Source organism: Phocoena phocoena, chromosome 21 (assembly GCF_963924675.1).
Source record: "Phocoena phocoena chromosome 21, mPhoPho1.1, whole genome shotgun sequence".
Lineage (NCBI taxonomy): Eukaryota > Metazoa > Chordata > Mammalia > Artiodactyla > Phocoenidae > Phocoena > Phocoena phocoena.
Genome location: NC_089239.1, coordinates 24087702 through 24111282, shown reverse-complemented (window position 1 = coordinate 24111282; position 23581 = coordinate 24087702). Strand labels below are relative to the sequence as shown.

The following is a 23581-nucleotide window of genomic DNA, read 5'->3' as shown; positions in this document are numbered from 1 at the left end:
CTTTAAATGGAAATGGTACTGGCTCTAGGGTTGAGATGCTACCTCCAGTACTTGCTAGCTCTTACCTGATCTCTGTAAGCCTGAATGTCCTCATCTTAGAAATGCGGCATGTGTATACTGAATGAGATAAATACAGAGAAAGTGCCTGCACTCCATAACAGGTGATTTCTGCTGTTCTTGTTGTCAAAATACCTCTTTTAAACTTTGGCTAATGTTTGCAGAGAACTTCGTATGAATGGTACATTCCCAAAGGGATCTTGAAGACAGGCTGGATGAATAAACATCTGAATCTGGTGCCAGCCCTGGTGGTTGTGTTCTACGAACTAGACTGGGATGAGCCCCAGTGGAAAGAAAAGCAGTCTGAGTGCGCGACCAGAGTGGAAATAGTTAGGTATGTCCCGTTTGTCAGGTTGACTGTGTTGGGTCAAACTCACATCTGGAGTTTACTGACATTTATTGAAGGCAGCTGAGTGCCGTTAAGTCTGCAGTAGTCATTTGGGGATCACTGGCCTCCAATGAAACCTGTTCACTTCCAACAGCTAGCATTAATATTAACTTAAGGAATGGTAAGCAATGTGAAGAAATTTCTAAGACAAATTGACCTGAAGTTCCAAATGCTTTTTCTTGCATTTATAATTTTTTTTTGGCGAGGGGAGATATAGTGATTTGCTGTTTAGTCTCATAAAACACTTTTTGCTTTATCACCATTTATTTCAAAGTAATTCTTTTGGATGACTACTCTATCACTATAAAGAAATAAGTTGCAGTGTAACTTTTAAATTGAAGTATATTTTAAACTTTTGCCTTTAAAGCAGGTTTTTGTAAGGAACAGAAGCTTGATCTGAGATTATACTTTTAAAATTTAAATCCTTGTGGCATGTGTGTTTCTTTGTATGTAGGAAAAGAGTTCCCCCAATCTTGGGGTTTTTAAGTTGCAATTTGTCTTTCTTTGAATTGTCAAGCTTGTATTTTATGTAGTCTTGAATACATTTTTTAAGTTAAAACAGTTTAATTACTTAATTAATTTTATTGTTATTTTTCCACTGCAGGCAGAGTTTACAAGGGAGAAACACAAAAGTTGCAGTGGTTCTGATTCAGAAGAAAACCCCTTTGCCCCCAGGTAGCAAAAGGTTAATTAATAACTAATTGATTGGTTTATCCCCCCAATTCTTATTACCAGGAGGCTTAGTTTTTAATGTTGAAATCTTTCACGCATTCAGTTATGGGAAATATGGTGTGTTAACTTTAAAAAGTACCAATAATGCATGAGTAAATGCTTATTGTAAAAATTAAAAACATTAAAGAGTGCAGATCTTCTCAAGTCCTGCTGCCTAGTTCCCCTTCCCTCCAGGGAGGCACATGTCAATTGACAAAAGAGTTATTCACTTGATTTTTAAAAAAGAAGGTTTTTTGCTTATCTGAGATCTATTTGAAATTATATTCCTTACGTAATATTTTTTTCTTAATTTGCAGTAGAGCAAAGAAAAATGCTGTAGGATTTCTAGTTTCCTATAAGAAAATGTCCTGGTTTCAAATGCGTATTTCTTCTACCATCTCAGACTTCAGAAGCCAAAATACTATTTTTGTTTCTATCTTGAAACTTGAAGCATCTTAAATAGTTTTGGAAACAACTTTCATGAACTATTGCTTCCATTTTTAGTTACTGTTTTGAAACAGTTATGCAGTATATCTGTTGGCATTACTTGGCCTGTCTTGGCCTAGTAGAAAATTCCACAGTGTTCTCCTAACATATATGTACTGTGTAACTTCTAAGCACCCCACAGAGCTCTCAAGGATTCCAGGGGTCTTATAGACGTGGTGAAAAGTGGTTTGGGTTTTTTTTCTTAATTATATTGTCCTGATTTGGGGAAATGTCCATTTAGAAAAAATGCATTAATTATTTTCTCTCTTTATGGCACTTGTTGTCAACAGGAGAAGATGTCATTGCTTCAGAAAGAGCTGCAGCCTTGTGCAATGCGTGTGAACTCTCGGGGAAGTCTTTGTTTGTACTGCCCCATACAGACCACCTTGTGGGCTATATTATAAGGTAAATAACCTAGAATATATACTGAATCTTTTAAGTTTTGACTATTCCATTTTATTTCATTTTTTTTACATATTTTTCTTAGATGTATTTAAACCCTTTGAATGCAGCTTCAGAACTCTGTTTTATTCTGAGGAGGAAGAACCTTGAAGTTCAATCCTTATCTGACTTTGAATTCAGCTTTCTTTCATGCCCTAGGAAGATACTTCAGATATGTACTTATTTTCACAAACAGAACTTTGAGTTGTTTATCCATCTCTGGGCAAATTTTCTTGGTTCCTCTGTAGTCTCATAGTTATCTTCATTTATACAAATGTTATTTTCACCTCATTTGCCAGTTCTCATTTTTGGTCCTTTTCCCATTATTTTCCTTAATCTTTAAACCCTAAATGTCAGAGTCACAAAAGATAATTGAATCTAGTTGAGTATTAGATATTTGTTTCTTTCATACTTATAAAATTATAAAATAATAGATTATTAGTGATTACCTAATTTTTACAAATTATAAGAAAGTTATTTTTATCAGTTATTTCTTAGATTGTAAAATTTTAAATGGCTTTTGGTGGGTCTTCTTTTTAGATTTTTTTATCTAAAAATTTAGCTTATATTTTGCTTTACTTTTTATCTTAATCATGAAGTAAAGCAGACATTATCTCTGTCAGGATTTTACTTTCAGGTCTTATAAATATGATTCTTGAAAACACTTTGGTTTAAAATAACTTCAGTGTTTGAATGTTGGTCTTTTTTTTTTGCGGTACGCGGGCCTCTCACTGCTGTGGCCTCTCCCGTTGCGGAGCACAGGCTCTGGACGCGCAGGCTCAGCGGCCATGGCTCATGGGCCCAGCCGCTCCGCGGCACGTGGGATCTTCCCGGACCGGGGCATGAACCCGTGTCCCCTGCATCTGCAGGTGGACTCTCAACCACTGCGCCACCAGGGAAGCCCACTGAATGTTGGTCTCTTTTAACAGATTAGAAAACGCCTTTTATGAACATGCACAGACTTATTACTACACTGAGATTAGAAGAGTGAAATCTCATAAAGAATTTTTGAATAAAACAACACACCAGGTACGTGTCTCTTCCTAAAGAAGGAAATAATAGCAGCATTCTAGAGTAGGTTATTCATCATTGATTATTTTTGAGGAGATGATTTAATGTCTTTAATACTTTGATATTTTTAAATGGCTTCTGTGCTTCTGAAGTTTTTTTTTAAAGCATTTAAAAACTATTTTGTCTTTTGTCCTCTTTGCCGTTAAAGCTCTTGAAGATAGATTTTGGTAGCCTTCTTAACTACACTTGTTTACTGGAATAATTCTTGAACTTTAATTTTGGATATTTGCCTTCATACTTTTAGGTCTCCTCTCAAACGTTATTGTAATTTTTACATTTTTAAGAGAATATATGTAATAATGATATTTTTTTTCCATTCTTCTTTTCAGCTTTTATTTGTTAGACATCAGTTCAAAATAGCTTTCTTCAGTGAGTTGAAACAAGATACACAAAATGCTCTGAAGTAAGTTTCTAACCGTTGTCAAACTTTTTCTTTATGTTAACAATAACATAGTAGTGGCAATTTCTGAATCTCAACCAAACTTTAAGTTTAAAATGTTTATGTTGGTTAGAGTCAGGTTTGTAATATTCACTTTAATTTTTCTAGTTAAATGGAATATATTTGAGTTTTTAAAAAAATATATCCATTTTATTATCAGAAGTAAATTTTATAGTGTCCGAAAGCTTTCTGGTATAATTTAATTAAATTTCATGATCTAAAGAAACATATTAAAATTTTTCCCATTCTGTTACCTACTTCTTCTTTGTATGCTCAGTAAAATCCTTGTTAAGACTGATTTTCAAAGTTTCATGTGTATTAAACATTATCTGAATCAGACTGAATTTCTTAATTTTTTTTTAGTTTATAATACCTGCCAGTAGCATCATTTTTCATTCTTTTTAAAATTTATTTAGTGTTGGCTGCATTGGGTCTTCGTTGCTGCACACAGACTTTTCTCTAGTTGCGGCGAGCGGGGGCTACTCTTTGTTACGGTGCGCGGGCTTCTCATTGCAGTGGCTCCTCTTGTTGCAGAGCACGGGCTCTAGGCATGCAGGCTTCAGTAGTTGCGGCACACAGGCTCAGTAGTTGTGGCACACAGGCTTAGTTGCTCCACAGCATGTTGGATCTTCCCTGACCAGGGCTCGAACCTGTGTCCCCTGCATTGGCAGCAGATTCTTAAGCACTGTGCCACCAGGGAAGTCCCATTTTTCATTGTAAGGCTCCACTTAGAGCTTTGAAGAGTAGTTGCAGATGTGTTGGCAGTGGTTAGGCATTTTATCCCTTTGCTTTTATTTTACTAAACACAATTTAATAAAACGCCTCTTTCTAGCTTTACGTCAGTTTTTTAAGATTAACAGTGCCAGAGGAGCAAAAGGATAAAAACCAGCTATAGATCCTAAAACTGGGGAGAGGCTAAATATACATGGGAGGGTGGGACAGAGAAATAAATAAGTCCGTCATTCAGAGGAATATTGCAGAAACCTCGTCTCTTTTGTTGCTAATGAAGTGCTAAGCACCAAATTGTGCTCTAACCTCAAACTTCATGTAGTTTTCGTTGGTTTTAGTGTAGTTCACTTTTTATCTGTGGTATTAGTGAAACACCCTCAATTCCAATTCTGTTCAAACACAGTTCTGGAAAGAAAAATGTTACGTGGAGAAGTGAGGAGCAAACACTTTTCTTTGGAGAAGACTGAGATTTTCTCATTACCTTCCATCTCCTATCAGACTTGCCTTTCTCACACTATTCTCTCCTTCAGCGCTAGCTGCCCTGAGGGCATCCCCACTGCAGCCCATACCCGAGACCAGTGATACCCGTTTCAGTTGTGTAGATACTTGGGTTTAAAGCTGTTGACCCATCTCCGTCTTGATAGCACCTTCTTCGCTAATACAATTTCTATTTGAGAAGCTCAACATGGTACTTTTAAAAAAATACTAATTGTTCTTAACAATGTTAATTTTGTCATGTAACTCTGGACACTTTGCCACTTTTCATTTTGCAGCTGAATTCCTATCAGTTATAGGCAGATGTTAATGACAGCAGTGTACAGTGGTTCTGTTCTTAGAGAAAAGTCATTGATTCCTCCCACACATAATGAATCAATATATCATTTTTCAGGACATCAGAGATTGTTATGTAGATGTTATTATCGAGCTGTTGAGTGCTAAGAAATGTTGAGTAAATATTGTTTCTGTTATTTCTAATAATTTTGCTCTTGGGAATCTTTTCTTAAAATTAATTTATATCATAATTAACTACCTTCCCCATGTCTATATTAGGAATTACAGGACCGCCTATAATCTTGTACATGAATTGAGAGCCCATGAAACTAATATTCTGGAAATTAAGACCATGGCAGGATTTATAAACTACAAGGTAATAGTTCTACTTCCAAATAAACAAAATTTGGCTTTAAATATTGGAGTATCTTTTTAAAGTTTGGAAATCCAGATGACTCACTTGCTCTGAAAAGTGAGTATTTGATGAATTATGCTATGCTATTTTATGTCCTTTATCTCAAGGAGCACCCTGGTTCTTAGCAGCCTAATTGTAATGCTTGGTTTTGAGCTATGGTCCCAGAGTTCTCATTTAGAGGAGTTTTATCTTGGTAAAACTCCTTGAGGAGGGTCTTTTGTTTGTTTTTAAGTGGGGGCAGGAGGGAGTGAGAAGAAAGCTGCCTACAGTATTGAATTTTAGAAGCTGCAACTTATTAGAACTGGGTAAGCCTTCCTTGGTTTAATGGCCAGCCATAGAAAAGGTGTACCTATTCCCCTTAGAGAAAACTTTTATATCTGTTATGTGAGCATTTTAAGGTTGTATATGGTAGAAATAGACACCCCTAGAAGGCAGATGAAGCTTTGTCTTTTGCTTTTAATCTTTCCACACTCATCTTTTAAAGAGGCTGGCACTGGGTTAGTGATGTAAGGGTAGAGGGACACTTTGTTCACTGCGTGTGTAAGTGTAAATTGGTACAGCTTCTATAGAGGCTATTTTTGCAATGATAGTGCAGATTTAAAGTGGATATTCCTTTTGACCTAGCAATTCCATTTTGGGAAATTTATCCCACATATGTGCTAAGACTTGCAAATCACATATGTAAGGATATTTATTGCCTCTTGTAATAGGAAAAGGTTGGAAACAACCCCACAATAACTGACTGGTCAATATAAATTATAACTCCAAACAACAAAATATTATACAACTATCAAGAATGAAGCAGCTCCATGCATTGAAATGGAATGATATCCAAGATATATTGTTAGGTGAAAAAAGGAAGGCACAAAGCAGCATATTCAGTGTGATGCTATCTGTATAAAAATACTAGTTTATTTGTAAATGCACATACTTGTCTGTGGACAGAATATATCACCAAATGTATGCTGGGAGCTTGTTGCCTCTAGAGAGGGAAATTGGATGGCTGAGGGACAGGGATGGATGAGAGATTTAACTTTTCATGTATTCCCTTATACCTAAAAAAATAAAATTAAAAGTGGTAATAAGCATGTGGAAATAAATTTAGGCTTTGTTTCTTCTTTTTTTTTCATTTACCCTACATACATATAGATTATTACTTTGAAATAACATCCCAGATAATTTTTCAAGAATTTCTGTAATCCTTGTTTGATATGGAGGCTACTGTGCTCTAATTGTTCTACAAAAAATCTTTTGCTTTCTGACAGTTCTAAAACTGAGAGTTAATCTGTCCTTTCTCAGTTACCTGTTGGAAGTACTTCATTTTTGCCCATCTTTATGCTCTTCATTGGGTTTAATATGTCTTTATTCTATGCTTTAAAAAACTTTGTAAGGTGTAGAATAGATTCATCACAAATAGTGAATAATTTTATTTCATTAATCAAAGGGACATAACCTCTGTTTTTAGCATATCCTTTGTAATAGAGAAAATCAGTTCTGTTGCACTTAAGTTCTACTGAACTTCAGAGAAGGAAATTCCATACTCTTTTTAAAGTTAGTCTCAATTTTTATATATTTTTAAATGAATACACCTTTTGACTTTGGTTTTCTTCTTTACTTTGGGGTTGATTTTACATCTTCCAGATCTGTAGGCTGTGTTTTCAGCACAACACCCCACTGGACGCAATTGCTCAGTTCCGAAAGCACATCGACTTGTGTAAGAAAAAAATCGGAAGTGCAGAGTTGTCTTTTGAGCACGCTGCATGGATGTCTAAACAGTATGTTTTAAATTATATTTTCAGAATGTTTTTTAAACAAATTTACTTGGGGTTTGGAGGAGTGGAGTTAGCATGGACTTTTGTTCTAAATCGAACTAAGATTTTTGTCAGTAAGTAGGTTTTTAATGATCCACCATAAGGATGTTCCCAGTAATGGTAGATACTGATTCATACAGTTTCTTAATGGAAATTAGCTAGTTCCTGGGACCATCTCTTTCATTCAGTATATATATATCAAGTTTCCACCATGTGTCTAGATACTGAGAATATAGCAGTGAATAGACAGTATCCCTACTGACGTGGAACTTGCCCTCTGAGACTGATGACTAAAAATTGCTAGAATGAGAAATTTCCCAGAAACATGGATGTATTTGAGTGGTGGGAACTATGTTGACATCTGGCTTGATGGTATATTTATAAAGACCTGCTAACACAGAAGAGTTGACTTAAAGAATTTTTCTGTAACCTACGATTAGTGTGTGTTAGTATTTACAATGAAATCCCCACAATTAATAGTTCAGCAGTAGCATTATTTTGATACAGTCTGCTGAGGTTATGGTTACAGGATGAATAACTACTAGAAGTAAGCTGCTTTTTCTTTCCTTTTTCTTTTTCATTCCATTTTTTTATTTCTTGATTTTTTTTTTTTTTCTTTAAGATTCCAGGCCTTTGGAGATTTATTTGATGAAGCTATCAAGTTGGGGTTGACAGCTATTCAAACTCAGAATCCTGGTTTCTATTACCAGCAGGCAGCATACTATGCCCAGGAGCGGAAACAGCTTACGAAAACCCTCTGTAACCATGAAGTAAGTCACTGACTCCTGTATTAGCTGGCATTTAGGACATCTATTAACCTTCTCTTGAAAGAAGAAATGCTGATGGGTGTTGATAATTTTTTCCAAGCCTTTGCATGTAACAAGTTTTTATCTTTTATATTTTCAGGAATTAGGATTATTTTCAGTTTTAGCCTGAGTACTCTATTTTCACCTGTGAATTAAGCAGAAGTTTTTCTTTGAAGAACTGATTTATGATTAGCGATAAGTCAGTGATTTAGAGGAGAGAAAGTTACTTTAAAATAAAAGCCACAGTTTAGTCCATGCCATACTGTAAATCCATTGTTTTGTTTCTGTGATCACTGCTAGAGTTTGAAGGACACTGAGAAATGTGCTTTATGTTGACCCACTGGAGAGCATAACATTGGCCTTCTTTCTCTTCCTGGGGTTCTCCTTCATGGAAAACTCTAAAGAATCTATTTGAGGATGTTAACTGCATATTTTCTTAAACTTGACATTTCATTTTGCCTTTCTCTTGGATGATTATATTTAAATACCAGTTTCCCCGTAAGCACCTTTAAAATAAGAACATGGTATGTGTATATAGATAGAGATATTTACATTCACATAGTTATATCAGTTTATTTTCACTTAAAACCTCAGATTTCTTCTCTGAAGATAGGTGAATTTTAACAACAGTGCTATTTCAAAAACTGTTCAAAAAAAAAAACAGTTTGCATATTAGTACTTTAGATGCTTGGATTTTTTCCCCTTAAATCATGATATACCTAGACTATTTTCTACCATGTTATTTGTATATGATGTATAATTTCATTACATGTATTATATTTTAAAAGTTTGGCATATTATATTTGAGCACAATATTTTAAAAGGTGATTAAAACTGGGTCTTGTATGTATATGAGAAAATGGGCATTAGCAAATATTGGCTAGAATGTAAAATAATATTCTGTCAAGTAATAAATAAAGAAGCCTCAAAATCATGCCTTTCTTTTGACCCAGAATTTCATATTCAGGAAGCCTAAGACAGATAAGAGATCCTAAGAGATAAGTATTAAAATTTATTTATAGAGTTGTTCTGACAGATTTATTAATAGTAATGTAAAATAAAAATAACAATGTGAACAGCTATAGGGAATCTGTTACAATTTGGAACAGCAGGCAGCCAAGAAAAATAACATTTTGGAAGAATCTTTAATGATATGGTGAGATATACAGAATGTATTTAAAAGAAAAAAGCAGGTTGAAAAATTATTTCAGCTGTTGACGAATAAACGTTTGCATACAAAATCTGGAAGAATAATGTATATACACTGTTAACCGTGGTAGTAGGTCTATAGGTAATTTAAATTTTTATCATTTTCCTTTTGGACGTTTTCTGCATTTTTTAAACAATTACTTGTATTACATTTTGGTTTTAGAGGGAAAAGTTGTAAAAAAGAAAAGTGGTATAAATTTGTAAATTCTGGTGCCAAAAGTATCCTCCCCCCATCAATACCAAGACTTAATACACATGCGATAAAAAAGGAAAATAGTGTCTTCTTTTCAAAACTCCTATAACATTATTTTTATTTGCACAAAAAACACTTCTACATATGGAATAACCATCAAATTTAATTTGTAATGTAGTTTTACTGGTTTATAAATTAAAAGAAAATGTAGAGCAGTTAGTTACTATGAAATCATTTGTCAGAATCAGGTTGATTTATTCAATTTAATTTTTATAAGACTACCTAATATTAAATGAAACATTCTTGTTTAATTTTATGGAAATTTAATTTATGTTAAAATATTCACAACTTTGATATTTGAATGTGTTATTCATATTTATGAAAGCTTTTTTATTCTAACAAAGATCGAGGGAGAGTTGGTCTTGATGGGCTGTGTTTTGATTTAAAGGCTTCTGTAGCGCACCCCAGTCCTGATCCCCTAGAAACACAGACAGGAGTTCTTGACTTCTACGGACAGCGACCGTGGCGACAAGGAATCCTAAGTAAATAATTTTTTCCTCTTTCCCTTCCTCTCAACCTCAAAAGCACAAGGTTGCTATCATAATTTTTCCATGGCTGCACAACATAATAACAAATTATGTTGAGGTAGGGCTTCCCTGGTGGCGCAGTGGTTGAGAGTCCGCCTGCCGGTGCAGGGGACACAGGTTCGTGCCCCGGTCCGGGAAGATCCCACATGCCGTGGAGCGGCTGGGCCCGTGAGCCATGGCCGCTGAGCCTGCACGTCCGGAGCCTGTGCTCCGCAATGGGAGAGGCTACAACAGTGAGAGGCCCGCGTACCACACACACACAAAAAATTATGTTGAGGTAAAAATATGTGCTTTTTAAACACTTTTTAAGACTTACTTTAAAAATGTGTTGTTTTTATCACTACGTCTTAGAATGACTTATAATTAAAGATGTAGATGTGACTAAAATATTTGGACATCTGTTGTCTTAAATGACACAGTTAGTAAGCCACTCTGGTCTATTTAAATATTTTAATTCCAGTTAAGTTTAATGATTTTTTTATGTTTGACATTTTAGAACATCATTACCTGAACCACCTTAAAAATGATTTCTCTATCTTTTTTGTTTTATACACACTTAATCTGAGCAATTTCTATGGCCACTAAACTTTTTGTTAAGAAATTATTTACTTTAATCTACAGGAAATGTATTTTGTCTAGAAAATGATATTGGTATTACTTTTGAGGTGGTTGATTCCACTGGGCAAAAGAGTACAGAGCTCAGTAACTACCCTTCAGAACAGAGAAGATTCCATGCTAATAAAGCTGTCTGTTAGAATCTTTAGAATTCTAGAATGTTTAAGAATCTTAAGTACATTGTATGCAAAGGATTCAGGGAGTGTACACGTCCAGTGTTCGTGTGAAGGATTTGTGTTAAATGAGCTGTCTAAAATGGGTTGTGTCCTATCTTACACAGGTTTTGATCTTTCTGATCCTGAAAAGGAGAAGGTGGGGATTCTTGCCATTCAGCTGAAGGAGAGAAGTGTTGTTCACTCTGTAAGCCTTTTTTCCAGTACAAACTCTTTTTTACAGTATTCCAGGAAAACATGAGATTATTTTTATTGGAATGTTTCCCATTTTATCTTCTCTAACAGGAAATAATAATAACTCTTCTGAGCAATGCTGTTGCACAGTTTAAGAAGTATAAGTGTCCAAGAATGAAAAGTCATCTGAGTAGGTATCCGTGCCCTGCCACAACTTTGTGCAACTTTGCGTAATTTTAAATTATGTTCATACAGTCTGTTTTCCTTTATAGTGGTTCAAATGGGAGAGGAATATTATTATGCAAAGGATTATACCAAAGCTTTGAGGTGAGTTCTGTTCACTATTTTTACAAGTATTCTGATTCTCTCGCAGCAGAATTAGCATGGAAATCTGTATTGAAGGATTTATTATTTCCATATTTATTCCTACTTCTATTAAACACCATTTCCGTGATATTTTTTCAAGTATTGTCTGCAGGTACAGTCATTATCAGAGTCTGAGGAAACCTCACATTTACCTAATGTGAAAATACCTGTTAAACTATTTCAGTAAGATTTTCTGAAGTTTATATAAAATGAGTAAAGCACTTTTATTTTAGTTTCTCCATGAACTTTTCAAACCCTTCCTCGTGAAGCTGTCTCGGCCTGTCTGACATTTTGTCCTCTGTCAGGTTGCTGGATTATGTGATGTGTGATTATCGGAGTGAAGGATGGTGGACCCTGCTCACGTCTATACTGACCACAGCTCTGAAGTGTTCCTACCTCATGGCCCAACTGAAAGATTACATCACTTATTCCCTAGAACTTCTTGGAAGAGGTAACTCGATGTTCTTTCAGTAAAATTCTGAATCTTTACAATTACATAGCATCTTTAAGCTTCTTTAAATTGGAAGAATAATTCAGTATCAAATATCTGGTAGTACTGTTATCACATGCAAGTCACTTTGCGGAGTGAAGAGGTTTTATACTTTATTGGAACTTATTAGAGTTGAAGGTCTTACGGTAGTTGAGAAAAATCTGCCTTACTTTTAAAAATATGGCATAAAATAATTTTTCACATAGAGTTCAAACGCACACACATAAAGCATTGGGGCTGACTTTTAGCAAGCTGTGCTGTCAGTTTTCCAGTGTTGTGCTTAGCCATCTTAGAAGAGAGATTTATCGGGCTTCCCTGGTGGCGCAGTGGTTGAGAGTCCGCCTGCCGATGCAGGGGACGCGGGTTCGTGCCCCGGTCCGGGAAGATCCCACATGCCGTGGAGCGGCTGGGCCCGTGAGCCATGGCCGCTGAGCCTGCGCGTCCGGAGCCTGTGCTCCGCAACGGGAGAGGCCACAACAGTGAGAGGCCCGTGTACCGCAAAAAAAAAAGAAAAAAAAAAAAGAAGAGAGATTTATCTGCAGGATTTTAATACCTGAAATGAGGGTAGTGGGCTTACTTGCCTGTCTTATAGTTCTAATTTTCTTCCTTCTTCCTTCCTATTAGCTTCAACTCTGAAAGATGACCAGAAATCTCGGATAGAAAAGAACCTCATAAACGTTTTAATGGTAGGCTGGAATTCTTTATATAACATCTGTATCTGGATGTGTGTATTTTATAAAACTAGCTGAACAGATGTTTAACTCCATGTTGGCACAGAATGAAAGTCCTGCTCCTGAACCTGACTGTGACATATTAGCTGTGAAAACTGCTCAGAAGCTGTGGGCGGACCGAATTTCTCTGGCCGGCAGCAATCTTTTCACAATAGGCGTACAGGACTTTGTGCCATTTGGTGGGTAACCAACGTCTACAGTATTATTTTAGAGAAATCGTCCTTATTTCTACAAAATAAATAGACACAGAATAATAAAGTCAAAGAATTTTCCAAGTACAGTCATTTTGTAGATGAACTGTGTGATTTTTTTTTTTTTTTTGAATTTTCTGCCCATCGACTTTAAAGATGGTCAAAATTTTAAATACTTCGTTGAGGTCATAACATTTACTCTGTTCGTTTGTAGTTCAGATGTTATTTGAAATGCATTTGGAAAGACAGTTATTTAAAAAGTTTATTGTCTAGGCAGGTATTTTGAAATACGTTAAAAAATAACAAAATGGTTCTTTTTTCTTTAAGATCCTATGTCAGTTACATTTTAGGAGGAACCATGTTTTTAAAATTAGAGAGGTTTTGGAGCTAGAGTTTGTTTAAATTTGGCTTGATTTATGTCTTTTGAAATGCCTCAGGTGCAGAAGTCAGTAAGAATATCCAGTGTAGCTGTTTCCTTTCTGGAGAGCATATGTGGATCAGAGAATAATGTGTGCGTGTCTAGAGTGTCCGGTGGTGTCTGACGCGGCCCTTTTTGTTTTATTTCTAGTGCAATGCAAAGCCAAGTTCCACGCCCCAAGTTTTCATGTCGACGTTCCCGTGCAGTTCGATATTTATCTGAAGGCTGACTGCCCACATCCCATTAGGTTTTCTAAGCTCTGTGTCAGCTTTAATAATCAGGTAATGGCACCTTTTAAGGTGTTTTTACCATGTGTGTATCTTATTGTAGCTTGCATTAAATGAGGTAAAATGTGTTTAGTGAATTTTAGGTCTTAATGGTTTCATATTAACAAATGTATTTTGATAGAGTCTATTTAAGAATAATTGTATTTATAGTTCTCAACTTCTGTATCCACAATTCAAGTTTTACACTTTTCTATTCTAATTTTTGTTTTCACTCCCTGCTTAGGAAACCTAAGAACTTTGTCTACACATAGACAAAAAGTTTTGTAACATGTATCTTGAATTTCAAATAAGATATATTCAGAATGAATATAATTTTCAAAACCATTTGTGTTATTCTAACATTGGTATCAGCTTTATATTATAAAACTGTTATATGTTTGATGTTAAAGCAATGAAAGTGGAATAGATGGATATAAAGGAGAAAGTAAATGTGTGTTCCTCCAATTCCATTCCTTAGGGGGCGTCACAATTAACTTCGTGAATAGTCTAGACATCTTACGTGCTCGCATATATAAGCAACTTTTTTCTCCAGAATTGGGATTGTACTGTATTTCCTCCATTTGAACATTTTTATAGTGTGATACAGTCAAGTGCTTGATTACATTCTGTTTCAGTTATAAGCTCACTTCTAATTTTCTGGTCACACTGAAAGTGTACTGAGCTGTAACCAGCAAGCATTTATTGAGAGTTACAATATTCTTAGCATCATGGTGAACCTGAAAAAGTTTAGCATATATCAACCCCACTAAAATATAAGTGTTTTGGGAGCAAGGCCAGGACTGGCTCACAGATGGCCTAAATGTGTGTGTAGGCTAGAAATACTGTTATGGCAGGCATGCTGGAGAAAAGAGGAAGTTTCAAAATTGAAGATGCAATTAAGATAGGTTTAAAAAGATGAGAGGGAAAGGATGTGTTTGGCAATGAGGAAACGCTGAATGGAAACAGGAGTGAATGTTCTGTGTTTTGGGGCAAGTGAAGACAGCAGCCTCACGAGAGCAGAGGGATCATAGGTGGGGTGAGTGGGAGTCAGGCTGGGTGGCTTAGAGGAACCTGGAGAGTTAAGCAGAGTCAGTCTGGGAAGTATCAACAGAAGCCTTTTAAGATTGATTTATTCATTCATTTATTCGTTATCTATCTGTTTATTTATTGAATGGTGGTAAAGAAAGAATGTTGTCTGTTTAAATAGGTTTTTCTTGACTCATAAGAACTGAGCAATGTCCCTGTAATAGAATTGGTTAAATGAACCTGGGTCACTTGAAGATTAGTATGTTTTATTCAACTTGAAACCATTACCCAAGGATTCCAATTATTTTGAGAATTTTAAAGCAAGAGCATGAAATTTATGTTTAAGAAACTTTATTCCAGTAGCCAAATAGAGGGAAAGAAACGATATTTTAGAAACCAGAGGCTCTTTGTATGAACCCAGGTACGAAAGTATGAGGATTTGGATTAGGATGCTAGTGATGGGAATGGAGATAAAGGGATAAGAGGCATTTAAAAATAGGTACGTTTGGATTGCTGAGTATATATAGAGGATACAGAATGGGGATAGGATGGATAAAGGATGGGCTATTTGGTTTTTGCAGGCCCAAAACACTTTATTTTTCCAGCTCTATTGAGATATGGCAGATAAAATTGTGTAAGTTTAAAGTGTACCTGATGATTTGATACACATACTTTGCAAAATGACTACCATAGTAAGGTTAGTTAACACATGCATCACCTGACATAATCACCTTTTTGTTGTTGTCTTTGTGAGAACATTTAGGATCTACTCTTTTAGCAACGTGCAAGTAAATAAATAATACAGTAATTATAGTCCCCATGCCATACATTAGATCCCCAAAACTTATTTGTCTGATAACTGGAAGTTTATACCCTTTGACCGACATCTTCCCATTTCTGCCAACGCCCAGCATATGGCAATCCTCATTCTACTCTCTGTTTCTATGAGTTCCGTTTCTGTAAGTTGTAGATTCCACATATAAGTAAGATCATACAGTATTAGGACAGCAGCTTTGTATGTGCTGTTTCTTATGCTTGGATTGGTCTTCCCTCCTCTTTTATTTGCTTAGTTCCTCCTCATGTTTTATCCCCTTAAAAGCCTCACTTCCTCAGGGACACCTCGCCTGACCTACATGACTGATTGACCTAGCCAGGCTCACATAACCCTTCATAGTACTTGTCACAGCTGTGGTTTCACTCTTGTCATGTGATTATTTGGTAAATTGCTTGTTTTTCTTACTAGAATGTAAGCTCCAAGAGGACAGACATTTTTTTTTTCACTCACTGTGAAATATTCTAAATCTGGAATTTAGAGGGTCAAGGAAGGCACTCTCATTTTACCTTTCACATCATAGCCTACTATTGCATTTCTTTTCCTTCCTTCTTTTTCCCTTTTAGCAACACAGACCACATCTATAATTAAACTAATAAAAATATTAAAATAAAATATAAAGCAATTTGTTTTTAAAGTTGTATTCTGAATATATGTTATTTGAAATGCAGGATGCAAATCACAAGGGAAAAAGTAGCGGGTACGAGGCTTCATAAGCCTGGAATAGAAATGAAAATTAGAAGGAAGGTATAAAACTTAACTGTATTAGAATCTTCTGTGACGATAATTCACCTGCTGGGATAGAAGATGGCTCTTGGAAAGTTCTCAGTATTTATTGAAAGGATGAGAATGGCGATCCCTTAGATATGTATATGAAAGATGTCTCTGTTTATTCATCTGTAAGGAGTGTGCTTTTCTGGGAAGGTAGCTTGAAGTGATAGTGGAATTATCCCTGAGACAATTGTGGATATAAGCTTTTAGTTAAGGAATAGGTCAGAATTAGAAGTTTTTATGTGGGAGATATTAGCACAGAGGTGCCGAATACGTAGACATGGATAGACTTTGCAGTGAAGTAAACATAAAGAGAAAAGCAGAACCAAAAGCCAAGGACTGAAACTTTTGGAACCTCTGAATGAGGGGAACAAGAGGGAAAAAAGACCTTTGAGGGAAAAGCAGGAGAGTGAGAAACGGGAGCTATTATAGTGTCACAGAAGCCAGGTAAAAAGGAAGCTCTTTAAGAAAAGATGATAGTAGCAATCCGACGCAAAACAAAGAGTAAGTCTTTGTTTCTGTCTCCAGGAAAGGGATGGCTAAACAAACGTTTTCAGAGGCCAGCTTCTGTGTGAAGCGTCTTTATCTTGTGGCGACAGTGAGTGGTTAACTGCTACCGTCTGGCATAAAAATACTTATTCTTTTATTAATGGAAAATTCATAATGCTTCAGTATCAGTGCAGTTAACCTTAACAAGCTCCAAGTAATTCGGTGTTTAGTGTTAGCAAAACATATGACATCTGAGTTCATAAACCGTGACCCTTGCTCACCTCTTTTTCAGGAATACAACCAGTTCTGTGTAATCGAAGAAGCATCCAAGACGAGTGACGTTTTAGAAAATTTGACTCAGGGAAAGATGTGCTTAGTTCCTGGTAAAACAAGAAAGTTTTTATTTAAATTTGTGGCAAAAACTGAAGATGTGGGAAAGAAAATTGAGGTTAGTTATGAAATGTGTTTAAAGAATATTTTAAGTGATGAAATAATGTGTATGTCAGAAAAAATTATAATAAAACTAATACAGAAGTTTATTAAGTAAAAAATGAAAATCTTCCACTTGGACTTCCCAAGGGAACCCATTCATTATGGTTTTTAGGTAGGTTTCCCCTCAGTGAGAATATGTTTTTTGGGTTTTTTTCTTGCGGTACGCGGGCCTCTCAATGTTGTGGCCTCTCCCGTTGCGGAGCACAGGCTCCGGACGCGCAGGCTCAGCGGCCATGGCTCACGGGCCCAGCTGCTCCGCGGCATGTGGGATCTTCCCGGACCGGGGCACAAACCCGTGTCCCCTGCATCGGCAGGCGGACTCTCAACCACTGCGCCACCAGGGAAGCCCAGTGAGAATATGTTATACGTAATATTCAGTAGTTGGCTTTTTTTGCTTGATAGTGATATATTAGACATCATTTCCTGTTAGTACATGAGACCAACCTCATTTTTAATGCCTGCATAATCAGCTAAGGAATTTTAAACTGTGTATATATATATATATATTCTATAATGTAGTAATTATATTTTGTAAAATATGACATAATTCACACTAAAGAGCTATATCATTTTGACCGTTAAACATTGCTGATTGCATATTTTTAAAGAAAAAATGAAGATGTATGCTTCAAAGGATTCATTTAATGTAGATAATTAAAATGCCTTTCAGAAATACGTGATGGACGTCATATTTTTATTGAGCATAAACTCTGAGCCAAGCTACGTGGGTTTCAACGCCAGCTCTCTGGCTCACCTGCTTGTGGCCCTGGGCAGTTACTTGACCTCTTTGTGTTTCCGTTTCTTCGTCTATAAAGTTGGGATAGTAACATTACCTACTTCTCAACGTTGCATGAGAATTAAATCAGTTAGTTAACGTAAATCTCCTGGAATAGTGACTAGGACGAGGTGAGCACTCATGAAGTGCTGCTCTCCTGTGGCTGGAACGGGAATGGTTGGCTAACGCGAACTAGAGACCATTTCCAAGACAGAAACTTAAGGCTGTACCCCCTATGTTCTCATAACAATTTCTGTGAATCTGTTGATTTTATTATTTACCAATATCCAGAGTTTTTGCTTATTCATTAAAAAAAAAATTCTGCATGATTTTGGCTAAATCCCTCATGACATGTTTTAATTTTTTACAAGGTACCTAAGGAAGCCTACCAGATGTAAATCATAATTAATAATACTATTTTGAGTATATTTGTTAATGGATTTAGTGGAAAGGACATTTATTCAGTTAATAAAGAATTTCATTGCTAATACTGTTGATGTCGTCGGGAAGAATATGTGTGGCCACTAGGAGTTAGCTTGTGAGTATGTTAACGGTTAGCAGAACATTCATTGATTTCACTCAGCAGCCACTACTGCAGGGTCTGCTCCTTCAGGCACCACGCCGAGCACTGGGATAGCAGTACCACTCCGTCGTGTCCGAGCTGGGGAGTCAGCTCATTATCCTTGTTTAAAGGTGAAGAGGTTGAAACCCCATACACGGCTAGCCAGTGTCACAGCTGAGAAGGGTCTGGGATCGGACTCCCACAGCAGGTGTTCTGACCTGTGTCACGTCGTGGGTCCGAGGAACGCCACAGCCCAGCAGCCCACTCTGTAATTTGTTGGGAGGGGATGGTGACGAACTGGTATGAGATGGCGTTTCTGACGGACCTCCTCCTTCTAGATCACATCCTTGGATCTGGTTCTGGGCAGCGAGGCAGGAAGATGCGTGATCTTGAATTGGCAGGGGGGAGGAGGAGATGCCGCTTCCACCCAGGAAGCCTTACAGGCCGCCCGTTCTTTCAAAAGAAGGCCCAGGCTCCCCGACAGCGAGCTTCACTGGGACAGCATAGTGATCCAGGCGAGCACCATGTGAGTCGGCCTGGTGGGCAGATGGGAGAAGGTCACCTCACTTCTTTGGAATACTTTGTTTCTTTTAAAAAAATCAGTGACTTAGCTAACATTTTTTCCCAAAGGATCATTTCCAGAGTTCCAAACATTTCTGTCCATCTGCGACATGACCCTCCTGCCCTGACTAACGAAATGTACTGTTTGGTTGTGACTGTGCAATCCCATGAGAAGACCTGCATCAGAGACGTGAAGCTCACTGCTGGTTTAAAACCCGGTAAACTTGCCTTTTTAAAATTTGAGCCGTGTTGATCCAACATAAAATAAACATCAGTGATATCAACTGCAGGAAGTTTGTTTAAAAATTGGTTATGATCTAGTGCTCTCTATGCAGTATTAATTGTCAAGATAGCGTTTGAATTTCCTGTATTTTTAAAATGCTAACATTCATACTTTTAGGACAGGATGCCAATTTAACTCAGAAAACTCATGTGACTCTTCATGGAACAGAACCGTGTGATGAGTCCTACCCGGCTCTACTCACTGACATTCCTGTCGGAGACCTACATCCCGGGGAGCAGGTGAACTTGGCCAACTGTGATTGGAGAGGAAATCGGTTAGGCTGTAGTGTTAAATATGTAGTGAGTTTTAGTTTTAGAGCACTTTAACAGCATATCCCGAGACTAAAAATGTGATTCAACTAATGCACATTTTATTCACATTTCACATATTTAATGTGTAAAATGTCTTCAGTTTTTATACAAGGAATTTTAGAACAAACAATGCGAATATGGAGAATTCATTGCCTGATAAAATAACTAAATAACACGAAATTTGTAGCTTAGTTAAATAACCTTTCGGTCAACTTTTATTTCCAAGACAAATACAAAAAATTCTTGGGAAATTGAGAATGTAATAAAAAAAAAAGATGGAATAGTAATGATCCCACTCATGCTGCGACAGGAACAGCTAAAGTGTTCAAGAGCTTAGCCAGTTGGTACAGGAAACTCTAAAAGGTGGGAGCATTATCCTAGAATATATATCAGGAGGCAATCTCTGTAATAGTAATTAAACTAAAATACTTTTATTTTGTTGCAGCTGGAAAAAATGTTATATGTTCGCTGTGGAACAGTGGGCTCAAGAATGTTTCTTGTGTATGTTTCTTACCTGATCAATACAACTATTGAAGAAAAAGAAATTGTTTGCAAGTGTCACAAGGTATTGATTTCATAGCTACTTCGAGAAATACCATATTTGGAGTGTTTCCTATTTTGTATTATCTTAGTTAACCTGTAAAATAAACAGCATAGGTGATTATAGTCCATTACAAGTTTTAATGAAACATCTGTTGATTTTTTTATCATTTGTGTTTATTATAAGTGATGTGATATGGTATTCATCGCTCAAACATTAGAAAATTGGCCTATATGGTATTTTTGTACAGAGAACCAAAAGGTTTGAGATCTCATGCAAAACAGTCTTGAGACCCTAAACCTAATCTGCTTCTTTATAAAATCACACATTAGATAAAATCTGTAAGTTGGCTAATATGAAGAAGGTCTTGTGGGAGGGAGGTCTCCCTTTGTGGAATATTTATGTTAGTAAAAAAGGTTCTTTTGAACATCATTTTTTGGTCAGTGCACATTGGTGAGGAAGAAGTAAGAAGGCTATCAGGTCCAACAACTCCGAGGCAGCTGCTATTAACTCCTTGATGTATTTCTTATCGGTCTTTTTTGTTTCAAGAGATTGCGGGGGGACGTGTTTTTATATAGACTTAACCACATTGTATATAATGCTTGTATCCCCTTTTATTAATGGAAAATGATGATATTTGGTATCTTCTGAGACCTGGCAGCCTTTTCTTAGGAACGGGGTCCTCAGTCCAGCAGAGGAGAAGCCCTAGGAATTTGGGGGTTTGTAGTTTGGTCACTGCACAGGACTGGGCCGCAGGCTGTTTTATAAGTCACTGGGAAAGGAAACCATCCTAAGAGAGTTCAGGAGGATTCCCCAAGTAGCAGGGAGGAAGGCATATAATACGCTGTCAAAAATTTCACCAGCCTGATGTAATTAAAAGACCTTGCTGGTGAACTAGGAGATAAGGGTGCCAGTCTCAGCACTGCCTCCTAAATTCTGAACTCAGGTCAGCCAGGTAACTCCTTTCGACCTCCATCTCCTCATCTACAAAATAAGAACGTTAAAGTTCTGTGCACATTTAAAGTCCTAAGCCTTGGATGTTGTTTCTACTTCTGATAATGAAGCTGATGGTAGACTTGGAATGTACTTTGAAATAACCGTTTGCTACCTCGTAACTATCCTGAACTCGAGCGAAACCAGTGTGCTGCTACATCTTTAAGCAATGTTCTCAAGACATGAGATCATCGAGGTACATGCCACTTTTTTAGAGAAGAATGTATTTATTCTTCTATCAGCCAGTCCATTACCAAGATGTGCTTGTAAGGGACTCTAATTCTGAGGAATAGAAATAGATATTACACAAGAAAAGAATTAATTGGTCAAATATGTTTGGAAAATACTGGGTTAAAGGGTGTTAAACCGATATTTTTACTTCAGGACTTAGCACAGCATTTAAATTTGCTAGTGTGTATTGTGAAGCTTCGCAAAAGGCTGTAATGATTATTTTTCAAAATTATTTTACCCAGGAGGGGGAAGGGTGAGCTGGGACAAAGTGAGAGAGTGGCATGGACTTACATATACTACCAAATGTAAAATAGATGGCTAGTGGGAAGCAGCCGCATAGCACAGGGAGATCAGCTCAGTGCTTGGTGACCACCTAGAGGGGTGGGATAGCTTGATAATAATTGAGAGAGGAAGTAATTTGAAGCATATAATAATAATAAAAATGATGTTGGCATTTCACTGAGTGTTTTGTGTGCGTTATCTCATTTAATTATCACAACAACCTTGGGAGGACTGAGACTTAAAGAGACCATATACCCTTCCCAAGGTCACCTCACTGTGTCCAAGGTCTACATGGCTAGTAAGTACGTATCCAGCCAGGAATAAAATCCAGATCTCTTTGGCCTTACAGCCTGAGTCTTAGCCCAACGTGGTCTTTTTTAAAGATTTCTCACCAACAGTGTGGGTTGTTTTTTTAAAAGATGTAGTAAGCCCACTGTTTGTTCTCTGTTGTTTTTTTTTAACATCTTTATTGGAGTGTAGTTGCTTACAGTGGTGTGTTAGTTTCTGCTTTATAAGCCCACTGGTTTTTGAACAGCCCTGTGCAGAGGAGATGGAGCAGGATGGTTAAGAGTCCAGGCTCCAGGGTCAGATTTGGTTCAGTTTCTGCCTTTGTCACCTACTAGCTGTGTGACCACTTCATCTTAAAATGGCGGTGATACTGGTGTCTGTTTCCTTGAGTTACTAGGAGCATTTCCTAATATGTGTGCAGTGATTATAATGCTACGTCATATTACATTATTATTATTACTATTATCATTATCATTGTTTTAGTTGTCTTGAGTCAAGGTGAGGTGAAGGACTTAGACAAAAAGAAGACCCAGATTCTAGGCTTTGCACCACTAGTTTTGTGGCTTAAGGCCAATCACTTAACCTTCCTTACTTCTGGTTCTTCTTCTGTAAAACGGTGACAGTGCCTGCCCTGCCCACTGTTGCTAGATCCTGAGATAGATAACATATGAGAAAGCTTTGCAGTGTGAACTGTTACAAAACCATAGATAATTAGAACTATTAGTCTGCTCTCTACATAGATTCTTACAAATACTATACCTAAGTGAAAGATCCTGGCTTCTTAATTTTTAAATTGGAATTATTTATTGATCAGTAATCGATTGTGTTTTGTATGCCTTCTGTTTTTAAAACGTCATTTGTTGTTAAGATTTAGAAAAGCTGTTGATCGTGCCCTTTACATTTCCTTGCAGGATGAAACTGTAACAATAGAAACCGTCTTTCCATTTGACGTTGCAGTTAAATTTGTTTCTACAAAGGTACGTTCCTGTGAAGCATACTGGAAATCGTTGAGGTTGTAGAAATTAACAGAAAAGAGAAAATGGATTAACTTACTTCCTGACAGACCTTTGTCTCCATCCGTGACAGTTTGAGCACCTAGAAAGGGTTTATGCCGACATCCCCTTCCTGCTGATGACGGACCTGTTGAGTGCCTCGCCCTGGGCCCTCACCATCGTCTCCAGTGAGCTGCAGCTTGCTCCTTCCATGACGCCCGTGGACCAGCTGGAGTCCCAGGTGGACAACGGTGAGAATGTGGATCATCCCCCTTAACTAGCAGAAAACAGTAGTGTGTGTGCGTGTGTAGGCTGGTGGTGTAAGAGTTAGCTTTTTGCTAAGGAAGGGAATTTGAGACTTACACTCACAGAGAGCAGGTACATTTAGCATTAAGTTAGAATTAGCATCATTTACAGTTTGCTTGCATATACCTTATTTTTTAAAAAATCAGATTCTTGATACTGTAAGAAAGTGACTGAAAAATGTAATTGAAGATAAAGTGTTTTGTCATATTTGGATTTTTTATAGATTGTTTTTTATAATTTTTAATTGATGTTTACTGTTGGTCATAATTTGAAATGGGAAAAGATGTTTACCAAAGAAACTTTGGAAA

At 36.9% G+C, this 23581-nt stretch overlaps 1 protein-coding gene across 1 annotated transcript in view; it reads left to right on the top strand.

Annotated features, from left to right (window-relative positions):
- TRAPPC11 (trafficking protein particle complex subunit 11) overlaps positions 1–23581 on the top strand; it is a 40795-nt gene that overhangs the window by 4386 nt on the left and 12828 nt on the right. Inside the window, exons 3-25 of the mRNA XM_065900063.1 lie at positions 222–391; positions 1050–1120; positions 1933–2047; positions 3013–3112; positions 3484–3557; positions 5373–5469; positions 7150–7283; positions 7942–8089; positions 9976–10069; positions 11010–11089; positions 11188–11266; positions 11349–11403; positions 11748–11893; positions 12557–12618; positions 12710–12842; positions 13423–13553; positions 16949–17104; positions 18824–19011; positions 19116–19264; positions 19447–19568; positions 20086–20205; positions 22887–22952; positions 23062–23218. Coding sequence (XP_065756135.1) covers positions 222–391; positions 1050–1120; positions 1933–2047; positions 3013–3112; positions 3484–3557; positions 5373–5469; positions 7150–7283; positions 7942–8089; positions 9976–10069; positions 11010–11089; positions 11188–11266; positions 11349–11403; positions 11748–11893; positions 12557–12618; positions 12710–12842; positions 13423–13553; positions 16949–17104; positions 18824–19011; positions 19116–19264; positions 19447–19568; positions 20086–20205; positions 22887–22952; positions 23062–23218 — 2647 coding nt within the window. The remainder of the gene's footprint in view (positions 1–221; positions 392–1049; positions 1121–1932; positions 2048–3012; positions 3113–3483; positions 3558–5372; positions 5470–7149; positions 7284–7941; positions 8090–9975; positions 10070–11009; positions 11090–11187; positions 11267–11348; positions 11404–11747; positions 11894–12556; positions 12619–12709; positions 12843–13422; positions 13554–16948; positions 17105–18823; positions 19012–19115; positions 19265–19446; positions 19569–20085; positions 20206–22886; positions 22953–23061; positions 23219–23581) is intronic.